Source organism: Salvelinus namaycush, unplaced genomic scaffold (assembly GCF_016432855.1).
Source record: "Salvelinus namaycush isolate Seneca unplaced genomic scaffold, SaNama_1.0 Scaffold725, whole genome shotgun sequence".
Lineage (NCBI taxonomy): Eukaryota > Metazoa > Chordata > Actinopteri > Salmoniformes > Salmonidae > Salvelinus > Salvelinus namaycush.
Genome location: NW_024061448.1, coordinates 5208 through 24030, shown reverse-complemented (window position 1 = coordinate 24030; position 18823 = coordinate 5208). Strand labels below are relative to the sequence as shown.

The 18823-nt window shown below is 51.9% G+C and overlaps 1 protein-coding gene across 2 annotated transcripts; it reads right to left on the bottom strand.

Moving 5' to 3' along the window:
- Window positions 1-304: 304 nt before the first annotated feature.
- Window positions 305-17301, bottom strand: LOC120042594 (general transcription factor IIF subunit 2-like). 2 transcript variants are annotated; one of them, XM_038987417.1, is made up of 10 exons: window positions 17117-17301; window positions 16860-16933; window positions 16707-16725; window positions 16423-16567; window positions 15954-15965; window positions 12237-12296; window positions 8308-8389; window positions 6592-6691; window positions 6091-6234; window positions 305-1212 (listed from the first exon to the last, which is right to left on the bottom strand). In XM_038987417.1, the coding sequence occupies exons 1-10, from the start codon at window positions 17180-17182 to the stop codon at window positions 1081-1083; spliced, it is 834 nt and encodes a 277-aa protein (XP_038843345.1). In that variant the 5' UTR covers window positions 17183-17301; the 3' UTR covers window positions 305-1080. The 2 variants fall into 2 exon arrangements, with proteins under 2 accessions (XP_038843345.1, XP_038843346.1); XM_038987418.1 differs by lacking the exon at window positions 12237-12296.
- Window positions 17302-18823: the final 1522 nt, after the last annotated feature.

Sequence of the window (18823 nt, the reverse complement as noted above, 5' to 3'; positions counted from 1 at the left end):
AGTCATTCCACAGGTATCCTACTGCACACACCAAGTCATTCCACAGGTATCCTACTGCACACACCAAGTCATTCCACAGGTATCCTACTGCACATGGATTTGTCATCTGACTGGGGTAACCTAAGTGTTTTAGTAGGGGTGTGTTGTGACTGGGGTAACCTAAGTGTTTTAGTAGGGGTGTGTTGTGACTGGGGTAACCTAAGTGTTTTAGTAGGGGTGTGTTGTGACTGGGGTAACCTAAGTGTTTTAGTAGGGGTGTGTTGTGACTGGGGTAACACCTCATTTCAAAAGGAAAGCAGACGAGTACATTTTTACAAAAAATGTTTATTCCAACAGTCATTAAATCCCATTTTAAAAACAACTTGTAGCTATTGACCCGTGGTTGCCGTGTTACAAGCCGTGTGTCTGTAAGCTGAACACGTCTGAAGGATCCCTGATTGAAAGTAACGGTCAGATCACACAAACACAGGAATAGACGTCAGTCAAACCGGCTCATAGTAGGAATCCCAGGTGAGATGAACCTAAAGCACCTCACTGCTCAGAATAGTAGGAATCCTTCAAAACGTGGCACCCTATTCTCTAAATAGTGCCCTAAATTTGACCAGGGTCCTGGTTTAAAGTAGTGCACTATATAGGGATTAGGGTGCCACTTGGGACTTCACCGACATGTAGTATAGGGCCAGTGATCCGGTCCTAACTGGCCAACTAAACACATCAGTAGCTTGACAACTTCTCTGCATCATTAAAAAAAACATTTTTGAAGTCTATAAAAAAACAAAACGACACTCCAATCTACTGGTGAGCTTTCTAGGGAGGTCCCAGACCAGGCTAGTGGTGAGCTCTCTAGGAGGCTGGAGGTCCCAGACCAGGCTAGTGGTGAGCTCTCTAGGAGGCTGGAGCTCCCAGACCAGGCTAGTCGTCAGTCTCCTAGTGGCGAACTCTCTAGGAGGCTGGAGCTCCCAGACCAGGCTAGTCGTCCTCCTCCTAGTGGTGAACTCTCTAGGAGGCTGGATCTCCCAGACCAGGCTAGTCGTCCTCCTAGTGGTGGGGCTCCAGCCTCCTAGAGAGCTCCAGACCAGGCTAGTCGTCAGTCTCCTTCTCCTCCTCTCCTCCCTGGTAGTGTCGGTACTCTGGCTTCAGCTCCCACGTGTTCTTGTGGGTTCCCTTCACGTTGTAGATGCCGATGTCACGCAGAATCTCTTTCAGGTAACTCTGAATGAGGGCGGAGGAGGAGAGACAAGCGAGAGTTAAGAGGTGTTGTATTATAATATAGACTGCGATCAGACAGGAATAGGGAGCCGGAAAGAGCGTTGAGTTTCCAGTCTAGAATTCCCTGTTGAATCTTCTACAAAAAGGAAATATTGTGTAGAAATTATTACATCACTAACTTGACAAAAATCCACCTGATTGAAACAAACCACCACAGACGACCCGTTTATTAGACAGCCGTCTCTACGGCGGCAGATTGACGAGGCCACCACAGTCGACCCGTTTATTAGACAGCCGTCTCTACGGCGGCAGATTGACGAGGCCACCACAGTCGACCCGTTTATTAGACAGCCGTCTCTACGGCGGCAGATTGACGAGGCCACCACAGTCGACCCGTTTATTAGACAGCCGTCTCTACGGCGGCAGATTGACGAGGCCACCACAGACGACCCGTTCAATAGACTGCCGTCTCTACGGCGGCAGATTGACGAGGCCACCACAGACGACCCGTTCAATAGACTGCCGTCTCTACGGCGGCAGATTGACGAGGCCACCACAGACGACCCGTTCAATAGACTGCCGTCTCTACGGCGGAAGATTGACGAGGCCACCACAGACGACCCGTTTATTAGACAGCCGTCTCTACGGCGGCAGATTGACGAGGCCACCACAGACGACCCGTTTATTAGACAGCCGTCTCTACGGCGGCAGATTGACGAGGCCACCACAGACGACCCGTTTATTAGACAGCCGTCTCTACGGCGGCAGATTGACGAGGCCACCACAGACGACCCGTTTATTAGACAGCCGTCTCTACGGCGGCAGATTGACGAGGCCACCACAGACGACCCGTTTATTAGACAGCCGTCTCTACGGCGGCAGATTGACGAGGCCACCACAGACGACCCGTTCAATAGACTGCCGTCTCTACGGCGGCAGATTGACGAGGCCACCACAGTCGACCCGTTTATTAGACAGCCGTCTCTACGGTGGCAGATTGACGAGGCCACCACAGACGACCCGTTTATTAGACAGCCGTCTCTACGGCGGCAGATTGACGAGGCCACCACAGACGACCCGTTCAATAGACTGCCGTCTCTACGGCGGAAGATTGACGAGGCCACCACAGACGACCCGTTTATTAGACAGCCGTCTCTACGGCGGCAGATTGACGAGGCCACCACAGTCGACCCGTTCATTAGACAGCCGTCTCTACGGCGGCAGATTGACGAGGCCACCACAGACGACCCGTTTATTAGACAGCCGTCTCTACGGCGGCAGATTGACGAGGCCACCACAGACGACCCGTTTATTAGACAGCCGTCTCTACGGCGGCAGATTGACGAGGCCACCACAGACGACCCGTTTATTAGACAGCCGTCTCTACGGCGGCAGATTGACGAGGCCACCACAGACGACCCGTTTATTAGACAGCCGTCTCTACGGCGGCAGATTGACGAGGCCACCACAGTCGACCCGTTCATTAGACAGCTGTCTCTCTTTTCTGTAGTCAATAGGCTGGACATAAAATGGATGACAATGTTTCACGAGAGACGGACACTTTTTAAATCCTGCATGTGTAACAGTATAACTTTAAACCGTCCCCTCGCCCCGACACGGGCGCGAACCAGGGACCCTCTGCACACATCAACAACTGACACCCACGAAGCGTCGTTACCCATCGCTCCACAAAAGCCGCGGCCCTTGCAGAGCAAGGGGCAACACTACTTCTAGGTTTCAGAGCAAGTGACGTAACTGATTGAAATGCTACTAGCGCGTACCCGCTAACTAGCTAGCCATTTCACATCCGTTACACGTTTCTCTGAAAAATAGCCTGTACCTAAAATGGCAACGAAAAAACAAGTTAAAATGGACAATCACAACTGTTGTCCAGGAGTTTCAGCCCATTGTCATGATCAGTGGCTTCAAGTTTGTATCTGTCAAATTATTTTTGACAAGTTGATTTATAGAGAAAATTAAATACGTCTGCATTTCCCGCTGTGTAAACACATTGTAAAATAAGCTTGCGATAACTCCTAATAAAGTTGGGTAGCTGATATTCAGAGTTTAAAATAGACGAAATTGATTAGTCACAGGAATCAGGACTAATAAAGCCAATGCAGCGGCCTGTTTTACAAACAGTGTGTCTGCCACATGGATGGACATTCATACAATTGAGGGGCGACATGGTTGGCTACACCCCAGTAAGCACAACGTCTTTCTGACGTTAAAAATACGTATTTTCCAGATGTTGATATCAGGTTCATTTTTGGTTCTGAATGAAAGTTGAAAATAAGTCATTTATAGACGTCAATGTTTGGGCCAAATCAAGGTTCCCCCACGGCGCCCCTCTCCCCCCCCCCACGGCGCCTCACTCCCCCCCCACGGCGCCTCACTCCCCCCCCCACGGCGCCTCACCCCCCCACAGTAAGTATCATTCCTCACCACAGGTTATTTGGTGACGTCCACCAGGTCCTTGATGTTGTAATACCGGGTGTTTCTAGTAGTAAACAGTATATAGTAGTATCTCACCACAGGTTGTTTGGTGACGTCCACCGGGTCCTTGACGTTGTAATACCGGGTGTTTCTAGTAGTAAACAGTATATAGTAGTATCTCACCACAGGTTGTTTGGTGACGTCCACCGGGTCCTTGACGTTGTAATACCGGGTGTTTCTAGTAGTAAACAGTATATAGTAGTATCTCACCACAGGTTGTTTGGTGACGTCCACCGGGTCCTTGATGTTGTAATACCGGGTGTTTCTAGTAGTAAACAGTATATAGTAGTATCTCACCACAGGTTGTTTGGTGACGTCCACCAGGTCCTTGATGTTGTAATACCGGGTGTTTCTAGTAGTAAACAGTATATAGTAGTATCTCACCACAGGTTGTTTGGTGACGTCCACCAGGTCCTTGATGTTGTAATACCGGGTGTTTCTAGTAGTAAACAGTATATAGTAGTATCTCACCACAGGTTGTTTGGTGACGTCCACCAGGTCCTTGATGTTGTAATACCGGGTGTTTCTAGTAGTAAACAGTATATAGTAGTATCTCACCACAGGTTGTTTGGTGACGTCCACCAGGTCCTTGATGTTGTAATACCGGGTGTTTCTAGTAGTAAACAGTATATAGTAGTATCTCACCACAGGTTGTTTGGTGACGTCCACCGGGTCCTTGATGTTGTAATACCGGGTGTTTCTAGTAGTAAACAGTATATAGTAGTATCTCACCACAGGTTGTTTGGTGACGTCCACCGGGTCCTTGATGTTGTAATACCGGGTGTTTCTAGTAGTAAACAGTATATAGTAGTATCTCACCACAGGTTGTTTGGTGACGTCCACCAGGTCCTTGATGTTGTAATACCGGGTGTTTCTAGTAGTAAACAGTATATAGTAGTATCTCACCACAGGTTGTTTGGTGACGTCCACCGGGTCCTTGATGTTGTAATACCGGGTGTTTCTAGTAGTAAACAGTATATAGTAGTATCTCACCACAGGTTGTTTGGTGACGTCCACCAGGTCCTTGATGTTGTAATACCGGGTGTTTCTAGTAGTAAACAGTATATAGTAGTATCTCACCACAGGTTGTTTGGTGACGTCCACCGGGTCCTTGATGTTGTAATACCGGGTGTTTCTAGTAGTAAACAGTATATAGTAGTATCTCACCACAGGTTGTTTGGTGACGTCCACCAGGTCCTTGATGTTGTAATACCGGGTGTTTCTAGTAGTAAACAGTATATAGTAGTATCTCACCACAGGTTGTTTGGTGACGTCCACCAGGTCCTTGATGTTGTAATACCGGGTGTTTCTAGTAGTAAACAGTATATAGTAGTATCTCACCACAGGTTGTTTGGTGACGTCCACCAGGTCCTTGATGTTGTAATACCGGGTGTTTCTAGTAGTAAACAGTATATAGTAGTATCTCACCACAGGTTGTTTGGTGACGTCCACCAGGTCCTTGATGTTGTAATACCGGGTGTTTCTAGTAGTAAACAGTATATAGTAGTATCTCACCACAGGTTGTTTGGTGACGTCCACCGGGTCCTTGATGTTGTAATACCGGGTGTTTCTAGTAGTAAACAGTATATAGTAGTATCTCACCACAGGTTGCTTGGTGACGTCCACCAGGTCCTTGATGTTGTAATACCGGGTGTTTCTAGTAGTAAACAGTATATAGTAGTATCTCACCACAGGTTGTTTGGTGACGTCCACCAGGTCCTTGATGTTGTAATACCGGGTGTTTCTAGTAGTAAACAGTATATAGTAGTATCTCACCACAGGTTGTTTGGTGACGTCCACCAGGTCCTTGATGTTGTAATACCGGGTGTTTCTAGTAGTAAACAGTATATAGTAGTATCTCACCACAGGTTGTTTGGTGACGTCCACCAGGTCCTTGATGTTGTAATACCGGGTGTTTCTAGTAGTAAACAGTATATAGTAGTATCTCACCACAGGTTGTTTGGTGACGTCCACCAGGTCCTTGATGTTGTAATACCGGGTGTTTCTAGTAGTAAACAGTATATAGTAGTATCTCACCACAGGTTGTTTGGTGACGTCCACCGGGTCCTTGATGTTGTAATACCGGGTGTTTCTAGTAGTAAACAGTATATAGTAGTATCTCACCACAGGTTGCTTGGTGACGTCCACCAGGTCCTTGATGTTGTAATACCGGGTGTTTCTAGTAGTAAACAGTATATAGTAGTATCTCACCACAGGTTGTTTGGTGACGTCCACCAGGTCCTTGATGTTGTAATACCGGGTGTTTCTAGTAGTAAACAGTATATAGTAGTATCTCACCACAGGTTGTTTGGTGACGTCCACCAGGTCCTTGATGTTGTAATACCGGGTGTTTCTAGTAGTAAACAGTATATAGTAGTATCTCACCACAGGTTGTTTGGTGACGTCCACCAGGTCCTTGATGTTGTAATATTGATGTTTCTCAAAAGCCGAGAACAACATGTCCAACACCTGCTGCTTGTCGGCCCTCGCTCTTTTACCTTCGTCCTTCTTCTTCCTGTCATACTCCAGCTGGACACACACACACACACTGTATTAGTCCAACTCAGGGGAGGGAGGGAGGGAGGGAGGGAGGGGGGGGAGGGAGGGAGGGGGAGAGAGGGGGGAGAGAGGGAGGGAGGGGGAGAGAGGGAGGGGGAGAGAGGGAGGGAGAGGGAAAGAGGGAGGGAGAGAGGGAGAGAGGGAAAGAGGGAGGGAGGGAGGGAGGGAGGGAGGGAGGGAAAGAGGGAGGGAGGGAGGGAAAGAGAGAGGGAGGGAATGTCTGGCTGTTTTTTTTGTTGTTGTTGAAGGGGCATAAAATGTGTACAGACAGCGCACATCGTCGTAACAGAGAAACGACCGCTCGTGCAGCCAGCCAAGGCTCCTTACGTTGTAGGAATGGTTGGCCACTGGTTTGTAGTTGGTGGTAACAGCCTTTTCTAGTTGCTGAGACAATCTCACTGGCTTGGATAACTCTTCTATCTGCAGTCTGGGGACACGAGACAGCAGTGAGAGTCAGCGAGAGAGAGAGTCAGCAAGAGAGAGAGTCAGCAAGAGAGAGAGTCAGCAAGAGAGAGAGAGTCGGCGAGAGAGAGAGTCGGCGAGAGAGAGAGTCGGCGAGAGAGAGAGAGTCAGCGAGAGAGAGAGAGAGAGTCAGCGAGAGAGAGAGAGAGAGTCAGCGAGAGTCAGCGAGAGTCAGGGGAGAGTCAGAGAGTCAGCGAGAGAGAGAGAGAGTCAGCGAGAGAGAGAGAGAGTCAGCGAGAGAGAGAGTCAGCGAGAGAGAGAGTCAGCAAGAGAGAGAGAGAGAGAGAGAGAGAGAGAGAGAGAGAGAGTCAGCAAGAGAGAGAGTCAGAGAGAGAGAGAGAAAGAGAGAGAGAGAGTCAGCAAGAGAGAGAGTCAGCAAGAGAGAGAGTCAGCAAGAGAGAGAGAGAGAGAGAGAGAGAGAGTCGGCGAGAGAGAGAGTCGGCGAGAGAGAGAGTCGGCGAGAGAGAGAGAGTCAGCGAGAGAGAGAGAGAGAGTCAGCGAGAGAGAGAGAGAGAGTCAGCGAGAGAGAGAGAGAGAGTCAGCGAGAGAGAGAGAGAGAGTCAGCGAGAGTCAGAGAGAGTCAGCGAGAGTCAGCGAGAGAGTCAGAGAGTCAGCGAGAGAGAGAGAGAGTCAGCGAGAGAGAGAGAGAGTCAGCGAGAGAGAGAGAGAGAGTCAGCGAGAGAGAGAGAGTCAGCGAGAGAGAGAGAGTCAGCGAGAGAGAGAGAGTCAGCGAGAGAGAGAGAGAGTCAGCGAGAGAGAGAGAGAGTCAGCGAGAGAGAGAGAGAGTCAGCGAGAGAGAGAGAGAGTCAGCGAGAGAGAGAGAGAGTCAGCGAGAGAGAGAGAGAGTCAGCGAGAGAGAGAGAGAGTCAGCGAGAGAGAGAGAGAGTCAGCGAGCGAGAGAGAGAGTCAGCGAGCGAGAGAGAGAGTCAGCGAGCGAGAGAGAGAGTCAGCGAGCGAGAGAGAGAGTCAGCGAGAGAGAGAGAGTCAGCGAGAGAGAGAGTCAGCGAGAGAGAGAGTCAGCGAGAGAGAGAGTCAGCGAGAGAGAGTCAGTCAGAGAGAGAGTCAGTCAGAGAGAGAGTCAGTCAGAGAGAGAGTCAGTCAGAGAGAGAGAGAGAGGCAGCGAGAGAGAGAGAGGCAGCGAGAGAGAGAGTCAGCGAGAGAGAGAGAGAGAGTCAGCGAGAGAGAGAGAGAGAGTCAGCGAGAGAGAGAGAGAGAGTCAGCGAGAGAGAGAGAGTCAGCGAGAGAGAGAGAGAGAGTCAGCGAGAGAGAGAGAGAGAGTCAGCGAGAGAGAGAGAGAGTCAGCGAGAGAGAGAGAGAGTCAGCGAGAGAGAGAGAGAGTCAGCGAGAGAGAGAGAGAGTCAGCGAGAGAGAGAGAGAGTCAGCGAGAGAGAGAGTCAGCGAGAGAGAGAGAGAGTCAGCGAGAGAGAGAGAGAGTCAGCGAGAGAGAGAGAGAGTCAGCGAGAGAGAGTCAGCGAGAGAGAGTCAGCGAGAGAGAGTCAGCGAGAGAGAGAGTGAGTCAGCGAGAGAGAGAGAGTGTGTGTGTGTGTGTGTGTGTGTGTGTGTGTGTGTGTAGGTACGTACCTCTTGAGTTTCATGTAGTTCTCGCTGGCAGCAGGTCTACACTCTGCTCTCTGCACCACCAGGCCCTCCAGGGAGATTCTGTCTGTAGAAGGGAGAACCAGTGACGTCACTGTGTGTTGTTGACTCTCTCACTTGGCAACATCATTTCATCTGTTTTAATGTGATATTCCTCAGTGGCAGTACGACGCCACACAGCCAGGAGGAGAGAGACCAGCTGGTCACTAGGGTCGTCTAACGGGAGAAGAGACCAGCTGATCACTAGGGTCGTCTAACAGGAGAAGAGACCAACTGATCACTAGGGTCGTCTAACGGGAGAAGAGAGACCAACTGATCACTAGGGTCGTCTAACGGGAGAAGAGAGACCAACTGATCACTAGGGTCGTCTAACAGGAGAAGAGAAACCAACTGATCACTAGGGTCGTCTAACAGGAGAAGAGAAACCAACTGATCACTAGGGTCGTCTAACAGGAGAAGAGAGCCCAACTGATCACTAGGGTCGTCTAACTGGAGAAGAGAGACCAACTGAACACTAGGGTCGTCTAACGGGAGAAGAGAGACCAACTGAACACTAGGGTCGTCTAACTGGAGAAGAGAGACCAACTGATCACTAGGGTCGTCTAACTGGAGAAGAGACCAACTGATCACTAGGGTCGTCTAACGGGAGAAGAGAGACCAACTGATCACTAGGGTCGTCTAACGGGAGAAGAGAGACCAACTGATCACTAGGGTCGTCTAACTGGAGAAGAGACCAACTGATCACTAGGGTCGTCTAACTGGAGAAGAGAGACCAACTGATCACTAGGGTCGTCTAACGGGAGAAGAGAGATCAACTGATCACTGGGGTCGTCTAACGGGAGAAGAGAGCCCAACTGATCACTAGGGTCGTCTAACGAGAGAAGAGAGACCAACTGATCACTAGGGTCGTCTAACGGGAGAAGAGAGAACAACTGATCACTAGGGTCGTCTAACAAGAGAAGAGACCAACTGATCACTAGGGTCGTCTAACAGGATAAGAGAGACCAACTGATCACTAGGGTCGTCTAACAGGAGAAGAGACCAACTGATCACTAGGGTCGTCTGACGGGAGAAGAGAGACCAACTGATCACTAGGGTCGTCTAACTGGAGAAGAGAGACCAACTGATCACTAGGGTCGTCTAACGGGAGAAGAGAGATCAACTGATCACTGGGGTCGTCTAACGGGAGAAGAGAGCCCAACTGATCACTAGGGTCGTCTAACGAGAGAAGAGAGACCAACTGATCACTAGGGTCGTCTAACGGGAGAAGAGAGAACAACTGATCACTAGGGTCGTCTAACAGGAGAAGAGACCAACTGATCACTAGGGTCGTCTAACAGGATAAGAGAGACCAACTGATCACTAGGGTCGTCTAACAGGAGAAGAGACCAACTGATCACTAGGGTCGTCTGACGGGAGAAGAGAGACCAACTGATCACTAGGGTCGTCTAACGGGAGAAGAGAGACCAACTGATCACTAGGGTCGTCTAACGGGAGAAGACCAACTGATCACTAGGGTCGTCTAACGGGAGAAGTGAGACCAACTGATCACTAGGGTCGTCTGACGGGAGAAGAGAGACCAACTGATCACTAGGGTCGTCTAACGGGAGAAGAGAGACCAACTGATCACTAGGGTCGTCTAACGGGAGAAGAGACCAACTGATCACTAGGGTCGTCTAACGGGAGAAGAGACCAACTGATCACTAGGGTCGTCTAACAGGAGAAGAGACCAACTGATCACTAGGGTCGTCTGACGGGAGAAGAGAGACCAACTGATCACTAGGGTCGTCTAACTGGAGAAGAGAGACCAACTGATCACTAGGGTCGTCTAACGGGAGAAGAGAGATCAACTGATCACTGGGGTCGTCTAACGGGAGAAGAGAGCCCAACTGATCACTAGGGTCGTCTAACGAGAGAAGAGAGACCAACTGATCACTAGGGTCGTCTAACGGGAGAAGAGAGAACAACTGATCACTAGGGTCGTCTAACAGGAGAAGAGACCAACTGATCACTAGGGTCGTCTAACAGGATAAGAGAGACCAACTGATCACTAGGGTCGTCTAACAGGAGAAGAGACCAACTGATCACTAGGGTCGTCTGACGGGAGAAGAGAGACCAACTGATCACTAGGGTCGTCTAACGGGAGAAGAGAGACCAACTGATCACTAGGGTCGTCTAACGGGAGAAGACCAACTGATCACTAGGGTCGTCTAACGGGAGAAGTGAGACCAACTGATCACTAGGGTCGTCTGACGGGAGAAGAGAGACCAACTGATCACTAGGGTCGTCTAACGGGAGAAGAGAGACCAACTGATCACTAGGGTCGTCTAACGGGAGAAGAGACCAACTGATCACTAGGGTCGTCTAACGGGAGAAGAGACCAACTGATCACTAGGGTCGTCTAACAGATCACTAGGATCGTCTAACGGGAGAAGAGAGACCAACTGATCACTAGGGTCATCTAACGAGAGAAGAGACCAACAGATCACTAGGGTCGTCTAACAGGAGAAGAGACCAACTGATCACTAGGGTCGTCTAACAGGAGAAGAGAGACCAACTGATCACTAGGGTCGTCTAACGGGAGAAGAGAGACCAACTGTTCACTAGGGTCGTCTAACGGTAGAAGAGAGACCAACTGATCACTAGGGTCGTCTAACGGGAGAAGAGAGACCAACTGATCACTAGGGTCGTCTAACCGATCAACATTCTCTACCAGACAGAGGCCTAACCTCCAGCCTCCTGCCCAGGCTCCACACCTCTCACCAACCTCCACCAGACAGAGGCCTAGCCTCCACCAGACAGAGGCCTAACCTCCAGCCTCATGCCCAGGCTCCACACCTCTCACCAACCTCCACCAGTCAGAGGCCTAACCTCCACCAGACAGAGGCCTAACCTCCAGCCTCATGCCCAGGCTCCACACCTCACCAACCTCCACCAGACAGAGGCCTAGCCTCCACCAGACAGAGGCCTAACCTCCAGCCTCATGCCCAGGCTCCACACCTCACCAACCTCCACCAGACAGAGGCCTAGCCTCCACCAGACAGAGGCCTAACCTCCAGCCTCATGCCCAGGCTCCACACCTCTCACCAACCTCCACCAGTCAGAGGCCTAACCTCCACCAGACAGAGGCCTAACCTCCACCAGACAGAGGCCTAGCCTCCACCAGACAGAGGCCCAACCTCCAGCCTCATGCCCAGGCTCCACACCTCTCACCAACCTCCACCAGTCAGAGGCCTAGCCTCCACCAGACAGAGGCCCAACCTCCAGCCTCATGCCCAGGCTCCACACCTCTCACCAACCTCCACCAGACAGAGGCCTAACCTCCAGCCTCATGCCCAGGCTCCACACCTCTCACCAACCTCCACCAGACAGAGGCCTAGCCTCCACCAGACAGAGGCCCAACCTCCAGCCTCATGCCCAGGCTCCACACCTCACCAACCTCCACCAGTCAGAGGCCTAGCCTCCACCAGACAGAGGCCTAACCTCCAGCCTCATGCCCAGGCTCCACACCTCTCACCAACCTCCACCAGACAGAAGCCTAACCTCCACCAGACAGAGGCCTAACCTCCACCAGACAGAGGCCTAACCTCCAGCCTCATGCCCAGGCTCCACACCTCTCACCAACCTCCACCAGACAGAGGCCTAACCTCCAGCCTCATGCCCAGGCTCCACACCTCTCACCAACCTCCACCAGACAGAGGCCTAACCTCCACCAGACAGAGGCCTAGCCTCCACCAGACAGAGGCCTAGCCTCCACCAGACAGAGGCCTAACCTCCAGCCTCACGCCCAGGCTCCACACCTCTCACCAACCTCCACCAGCCAGAGGCCTAACCTCCACCAGACAGAGGCCCAACCTCCAGCCTCATGCCCAGGCTCCACACCTCTCAGTGGGGAAGAGACTGAAGGGACTCACCTGGGCCTGTCCCCGCCCGCGAAACTGAGATGCTGCCATCAGATCTCTCTTCTGACTGGCCTACAGGGAGGGAGGGAGGAGAGGGTGGGCCAATAAGAAACAACACCAGGGTTTAGACTAGCCGCTTTCTGGCGAAGAGGCAGTAACCACGGAGATGAACTGCCCGGCAACGACGGTTGGTCTTCAACGCGTTGCGGAACAACACATCTGACGGTGGCCAGACTTCACACTCAAACCAGGAAGTATCTCAAACAGAACTTTAGAAACTGTCTACAACTCACATACAAGGATAAACCATGAGCTTCACACTGACACACTGACACACCCTCGAGGGAGGGAGAGGAGAGAGGAAGGACGGAGAGGACGGGGACGTGCACATTAGAAGAGGCATCAAGATCATGCACAAATCATGACGTCAAACCAAGCACTCCACACCAGATCAATACCATCATATTGATTGGTTTGTTTACGTTATTAACGAGCTCCACATATCATTCAGCAGTAGATCATATCCACACTGCTGAGCTGATCGATTAACAGTGGTTCTGATCCGAGCAGAGAGACAGCCAGCGGAGTTACTGAGACAAGCAGAGAGACAGCCAGCGGAGTTACTGAGACAAGCAGAGAGACAGCCAGCGGAGTTACTGATCCGAGCAGAGAGACAGCCAGCGGAGTTACTGATCCGAGCAGAGAGACAGCCAGCGGAGTTACTGAGACAAGCAGAGAGACAGCCAGCGGAGTTACTGAGACAAGCAGAGAGACAGCCAGCGGAGTTACTGAGACAAGCAGAGAGACAGCCAGCGGAGTTACTGAGACAAGCAGAGAGACAGCCAGCGGAGTTACTGAGACAAGCAGAGAGACAGCCAGCGGAGTTACTGATCCGAGCAGAGAGACAGCCAGCGGAGTTACTGAGACAAGCAGAGAGACAGCCAGCGGAGTTACTGATCCGAGCAGAGAGACAGCCAGCGGAGTTACTGATCCGAGCAGAGAGACAGCCAGCGGAGTTACTGAGACAAGCAGAGAGACAGCCAGCGGAGTTACTGAGACAAGCAGAGAGACAGCCAGCGGAGTTACTGATCCGAGCAGAGAGACAGCCAGCGGAGTTACTGAGACAAGCAGAGAGACAGCCAGCGGAGTTACTGAGACAAGCAGAGAGACAGCCAGCGGAGTTACTGATCCGAGCAGAGAGACAGCCAGCGGAGTTACTGATCCGAGCAGAGAGACAGCCAGCGGAGTTACTGATCCGAGCAGAGAGACAGCCAGCGGAGTTACTGAGACAAGCAGAGAGACAGCCAGCGGAGTTACTGAGACAAGCAGAGAGACAGCCAGCGGAGTTACTGATCCGAGCAGAGAGACAGCCAGCGGAGTTACTGATCCGAGCAGAGAGACAGCCAGCGGAGTTACTGAGACAAGCAGAGAGACAGCCAGCGGAGTTACTGAGACAAGCAGAGAGACAGCCAGCGGAGTTACTGAGACAAGCAGAGAGACAGCCAGCGGAGTTACTGATCCGAGCAGAGAGACAGCCAGCGGAGTTACTGATCCGAGCAGAGAGACAGCCAGCGGAGTTACTGAGACAAGCAGAGAGACAGCCAGCGGAGTTACTGATCCGAGCAGAGAGACAGCCAGCGGAGTTACTGAGACAAGCAGAGAGACAGCCAGCGGAGTTACTGAGACAAGCAGAGAGACAGCCAGCGGAGTTACTGAGACAAGCAGAGAGACAGCCAGCGGAGTTACTGAGACAAGCAGAGAGACAGCCAGCGGAGTTACTGAGACAAGCAGAGAGACAGCCAGCGGAGTTACTGAGACAAGCAGAGACAGCCAGCGGAGTTACTGATCCGAGCAGAGAGACAGCCAGCGGAGTTACTGATCCGAGCAGAGAGACAGCCAGCGGAGTTACTGAGACAAGCAGAGAGACAGCCAGCGGAGTTACTGATCCGAGCAGAGAGACAGCCAGCGGAGTTACTGAGACAAGCAGAGAGACAGCCAGCGGAGTTACTGAGACAAGCAGAGAGACAGCCAGCGGAGTTACTGAGACAAGCAGAGAGACAGCCAGCGGAGTTACTGATCCGAGCAGAGAGACAGCCAGCGGAGTTACTGATCCGAGCAGAGAGACAGCCAGCGGAGTTACTGATCCGAGCAGAGAGACAGCCAGCGGAGTTACTGAGACAAGCAGAGGACCTTCATCTGTTCTGCTGTGGCAACATAAATTAAACACGCAGCCCGCAACAAAGACAGAGAGATGGAGAGAGATGGGAAGAGGCAGAGAGAGAGATGGGAAGAGATGGGAAGGGGCAGAGAGAGATGGGAAGGGGCAGAGAGAGATGGAGAGAGATGGGAAGAGGCAGAGAGAGAGATGGGAAGAGATGGGAAGGGGCAGAGAGAGATGGGAAGGGGCAGAGAGAGATGGGAAGGGGCAGAGAGAGAGATGGGAAGAGATGGGAAGGGGCAGAGAGAGATGGGAAGGGGCAGAGAGAGATGGAGAGAGATGGGAAGAGGCAGAGAGAGAGATGGAGAGAGACGGGAAGGGGCAGAGAGAGATGGAGAGAGATGGGAAGGGGCAGAGAGAGATAGAGAGAGATGGGAAGGGGCAGAGAGAGAGATGGAGAGAGGCGGGAAGGGGCAGAGAGAGATGGAGAGAGATGGGAAGGGGCAGAGAGAGACGGGAAGGGGCAGAGAGAGATGGAGAGAGATGGGAAGAGGCAGAGAGAGATGGGAAGGGGCAGAGAGAGAGAGATGGAGAGAGATGGGAAGGGGCAGAGAGAGAGATGGAGAGAGATGGGAAGGGGCAGAGAGAGACGGGAAGGGGCAGAGAGAGATGGAGAGAGATGGGAAGAGGCAGAGAGAGATGGGAAGGGGCAGAGAGAGAGAGATGGAGAGAGATGGGAAGGGGCAGAGAGAGAGATGGAGAGAGGCGGGAAGGGGCAGAGAGAGAGATGGAGAGAGGCGGGAAGGGGCAGAGAGAGAGATGGAGAGAGGCGGGAAGGGGCAGAGAGAGAGAGACGGGAAGGGGCAGAGAGAGATGGAGAGAGACGGGAAGGGGCAGAGAGAGAGATGGAGAGAGACGGGAAGGGGCAGAGAGAGAGATGGAGAGAGACGGGAAGGGGCAGAGAGAGAGATGGAGAGAGACGGGAAGGGGCAGAGAGAGAGATGGAGAGAGACGGGAAGGGGCAGAGAGAGAGACGGGAAGGGGCAGAGAGAGAGACGGGAAGGGGCAGAGAGAGAGACGGGAAGGGGCAGAGAGAGAGACGGGAAGGGGCAGAGAGAGAGACGGGAAGGGGCAGAGAGAGAGACGGGAAGGGGCAGAGAGAGAGACGGGAAGGGGCAGAGAGAGAGACGGGAAGGGGCAGAGAGAGAGATGGGAAGGGGCAGAGAGAGAGATGGAGAGAGACGGGAAGGGGCAGAGAGAGAGACGGGAAGGGGCAGAGAGAGAGACGGGAAGGGGCAGAGAGAGAGACGGGAAGGGGCAGAGAGAGAGATGGGAAGGGGCAGAGAGAGAGATGGGAAGGGGCAGAGAGAGAGATGGGAAGGGGCAGAGAGAAAGATGGAGAGAGACGGGAAGGGGCAGAGAGAGAGACGGGAAGGGGCAGAGAGAGAGATGGAGAAGGAGAGAGAGGCGGAGGGATACACACAGTACTACTTACCCTGAGGCGGAGGGATACACACATACACACAGTACTACTTACCCCGAGGCGGAGGGATACACACAGAACTACTTACCCTTAGATGACTCTAATGGGTGAAAGGACAACACAAGGTATTTAGACAGTGAATATTATCTGACTACACATTCAAATAGAGGTTATGACTCAAACAACATGGCTTTCAGGTTATGGTCACTCAAACAGCACTTTACCCCCATACACCTAGGCGGCACGGCGCCCCGCGCACACTTAGGCGGCACGGCGCCCCGCGCACACTTAGGCGGCACGGCGCCCCGCGCACACTTAGGCGGCACGGCGCCCCGCGCACACTTAGGCGGCACGGCGCCCCGCGCACACTTAGGCGGCACGGCGCCCCGCGCACACTTAGGCGGCACGGCGCCCCGCGCACACAGGCGGCACGCACACTTAGATGGTATGGCGCCATTTAGCACACAGCTCCTGGGTGCACCAAAATAGACCAACATTTCTTCATCATCATCATCATCATCATGTTTACAACTGGAGGCCAGGGAACTGTTCCTTACCTGACTGGGTCTCGGTGAACACGGCCAGGGTCTGTCCTCCTACAGTCTGCATGGTGAACGGGTGGTCCCTGGGTGCCTGCACCCCCGATGGCTTGTCCCCCAGGCCGTCAATCATCGTCAGGTCTTCGTTCAGAGTGAATTCCACCTGGTGCCACAACAGAGTGTAAGTTATATCAGTTTGGGGCCAGGACACTGTTGACTGAGTTGGGATCAATATTCCATAGAAATGCAATTCATCCGTGTCTGTGCATTGACTCGTCAGACACCATAGTCAGTATTATTACCTCTGCTTTCCCTTGGTTCCTAACGCAAAAGAAGAAAACAACTGATTAGCTAAATCCCCTAAGCTAGCTACTTCTTTTTAGCCAGCAGAGAAAGTAAACAACGATGGTGATTACCAACAAACAATAATACAGGAACGAGCCAATTCTACATACTTGCCGATCCGGAGCTTCCCCACCTCTCCCCTGCCTGATGCTTTGGCCCATTGCTGGGACAGGTATTTGGGCACCTGTGGGCACAGACACTGGTTGTTAGCTAGCTAGCCAACTTGTGCAGTGTGATGATAATGATAGTTACTGTAGTCTACTTCAATAGATCGCTTGTCTCGTCCTCATCCATCCGCGCTGCCACTAGCTTGCTAACGTGTTAGCCGCTAGCTAGCTACTGTTTATACCCTACATTTCCAACGTACCTTGACCAGCCACACGCCCGTGTTCTGTTTAGCACCAGTTAAATCCACTTCGCCTTTCTCTGACATGTTTAAAACGTTGAAATCACCTCTTACACGTTACCATTACAATTCGTTTGGCGTTATGAGGTAGGCTAGCTAACGTTACCTAAACAACACACGGTCCGGTAAAATGAACAAACCATAACTACGGAGGCGCAAGAGAGACAGAAAGGACGCGCGAAACAAAAAATACAAGAACTCGAAGTTCGGTGGTCAATGAAAAAATGTATTGTTCGAATATATTTTAATCAAATAACTCATATTCATACCTACAGGGGCGCCGATTCTAAGGACCTGTGACTGACAGGGGCCCTAAAAAATTATTAGAACATTAGGTTTAAAAAAATCTATATTAAATTATTAACCTATCATCATTAATATAATATTTTATTTACAATGTAAATAAATTGAATTGCGAGTGAGGAGTGCTGGTGTGAGCATCATGTCTCAAATTCCTAAAGAAAAATCTGGCTTCCAAAAACTAAACGAAAGAAAATAAAGACAATTTTTCACAAAGGAAGGAGGGTGTAGTCAGTGGTGGAAATTATCCTGTCAGCTTAGTCCGTAGTGAAAAGGCTACTTTTGCTCCCCTAACATTAGTTACTTAATATATTCACAGATAATTCTGAGTGTTTACAATTTCGCTCCTCTTTTAACCAACATTTAATCAATGCAGGCAAACTTTTAGCAAGCTATTCATACTAAATCAGTTGTCCCTGTCTGGTGCCAGGCCCAACAGATGCAGCTTCAGGCTCACCAGTCCTGTCTCCCCATCCCCCTGAACCAGTCCTGTCTCCCCATCCCCATACCCCTGAACCAGTCCTGTCTCCCCATACCCCTGAACCAGTCCTGTCTCCCCATCCCCCTGAACCAGTCCTGTCTCTCCATCCCCATACCCCTGAACCAGCCCTGTCTCCCCATACCCCTGAACCAGCCCTGTCTCTCCATCCCCATACCCCTGAACCAGCCCTGTCTCCCCATCCCCATACCCCTGAACCAGTCCTGTCTCTCCATCCCCATACCCCTGAACCAGCCCTGTCTCCCCATCCCCATACCCCTGAACCAGTCCTGTCTCTCCATCCCCATACCCCTGAACCAGCCCTGTCTCTCCATCCCCATACCCCTGAACCAGCCCTGTCTCTCCATCCCCATACCCCTGAACCAGCCCTATCTCTCCATCCCCATACCCCTGAACCAGTCCTGTCTCTCCATACTCCTGAACCAGCCCTGTCTCTCCATCCCCCTGAACCAGCCCTGTCTCTCCATCCCCCTGAACCAGCCCTGTCTCCCCATACCCCTGAACCAGTCCTGTCTCCCCATACCCCTGAACCAGCCTTGTCTCCCCATCCCCATATCCCTGAACCAGCCCTGTCTCTCCATCCCCATACCCCTGAACCAGCCCTGTCTCTCCATCCCCATACCCCTGAACCAGCCCTGTCTCTCCATCCCCATACCCCTGAACCAGCCCTGTCTCTCCATCCCCATACCCCTGAACCAGCCCTATCTCTCCATCCCCATACCCCTGAACCAGTCCTGTCTCTCCATACTCCTGAACCAGCCCTGTCTCTCCATCCCCCTGAACCAGCCCTGTCTCCCCATACCCCTGAACCAGTCCTGTCTCCCCATACCCCTGAACCAGCCCTGTCTCCCCATCCCCATATCCCTGAA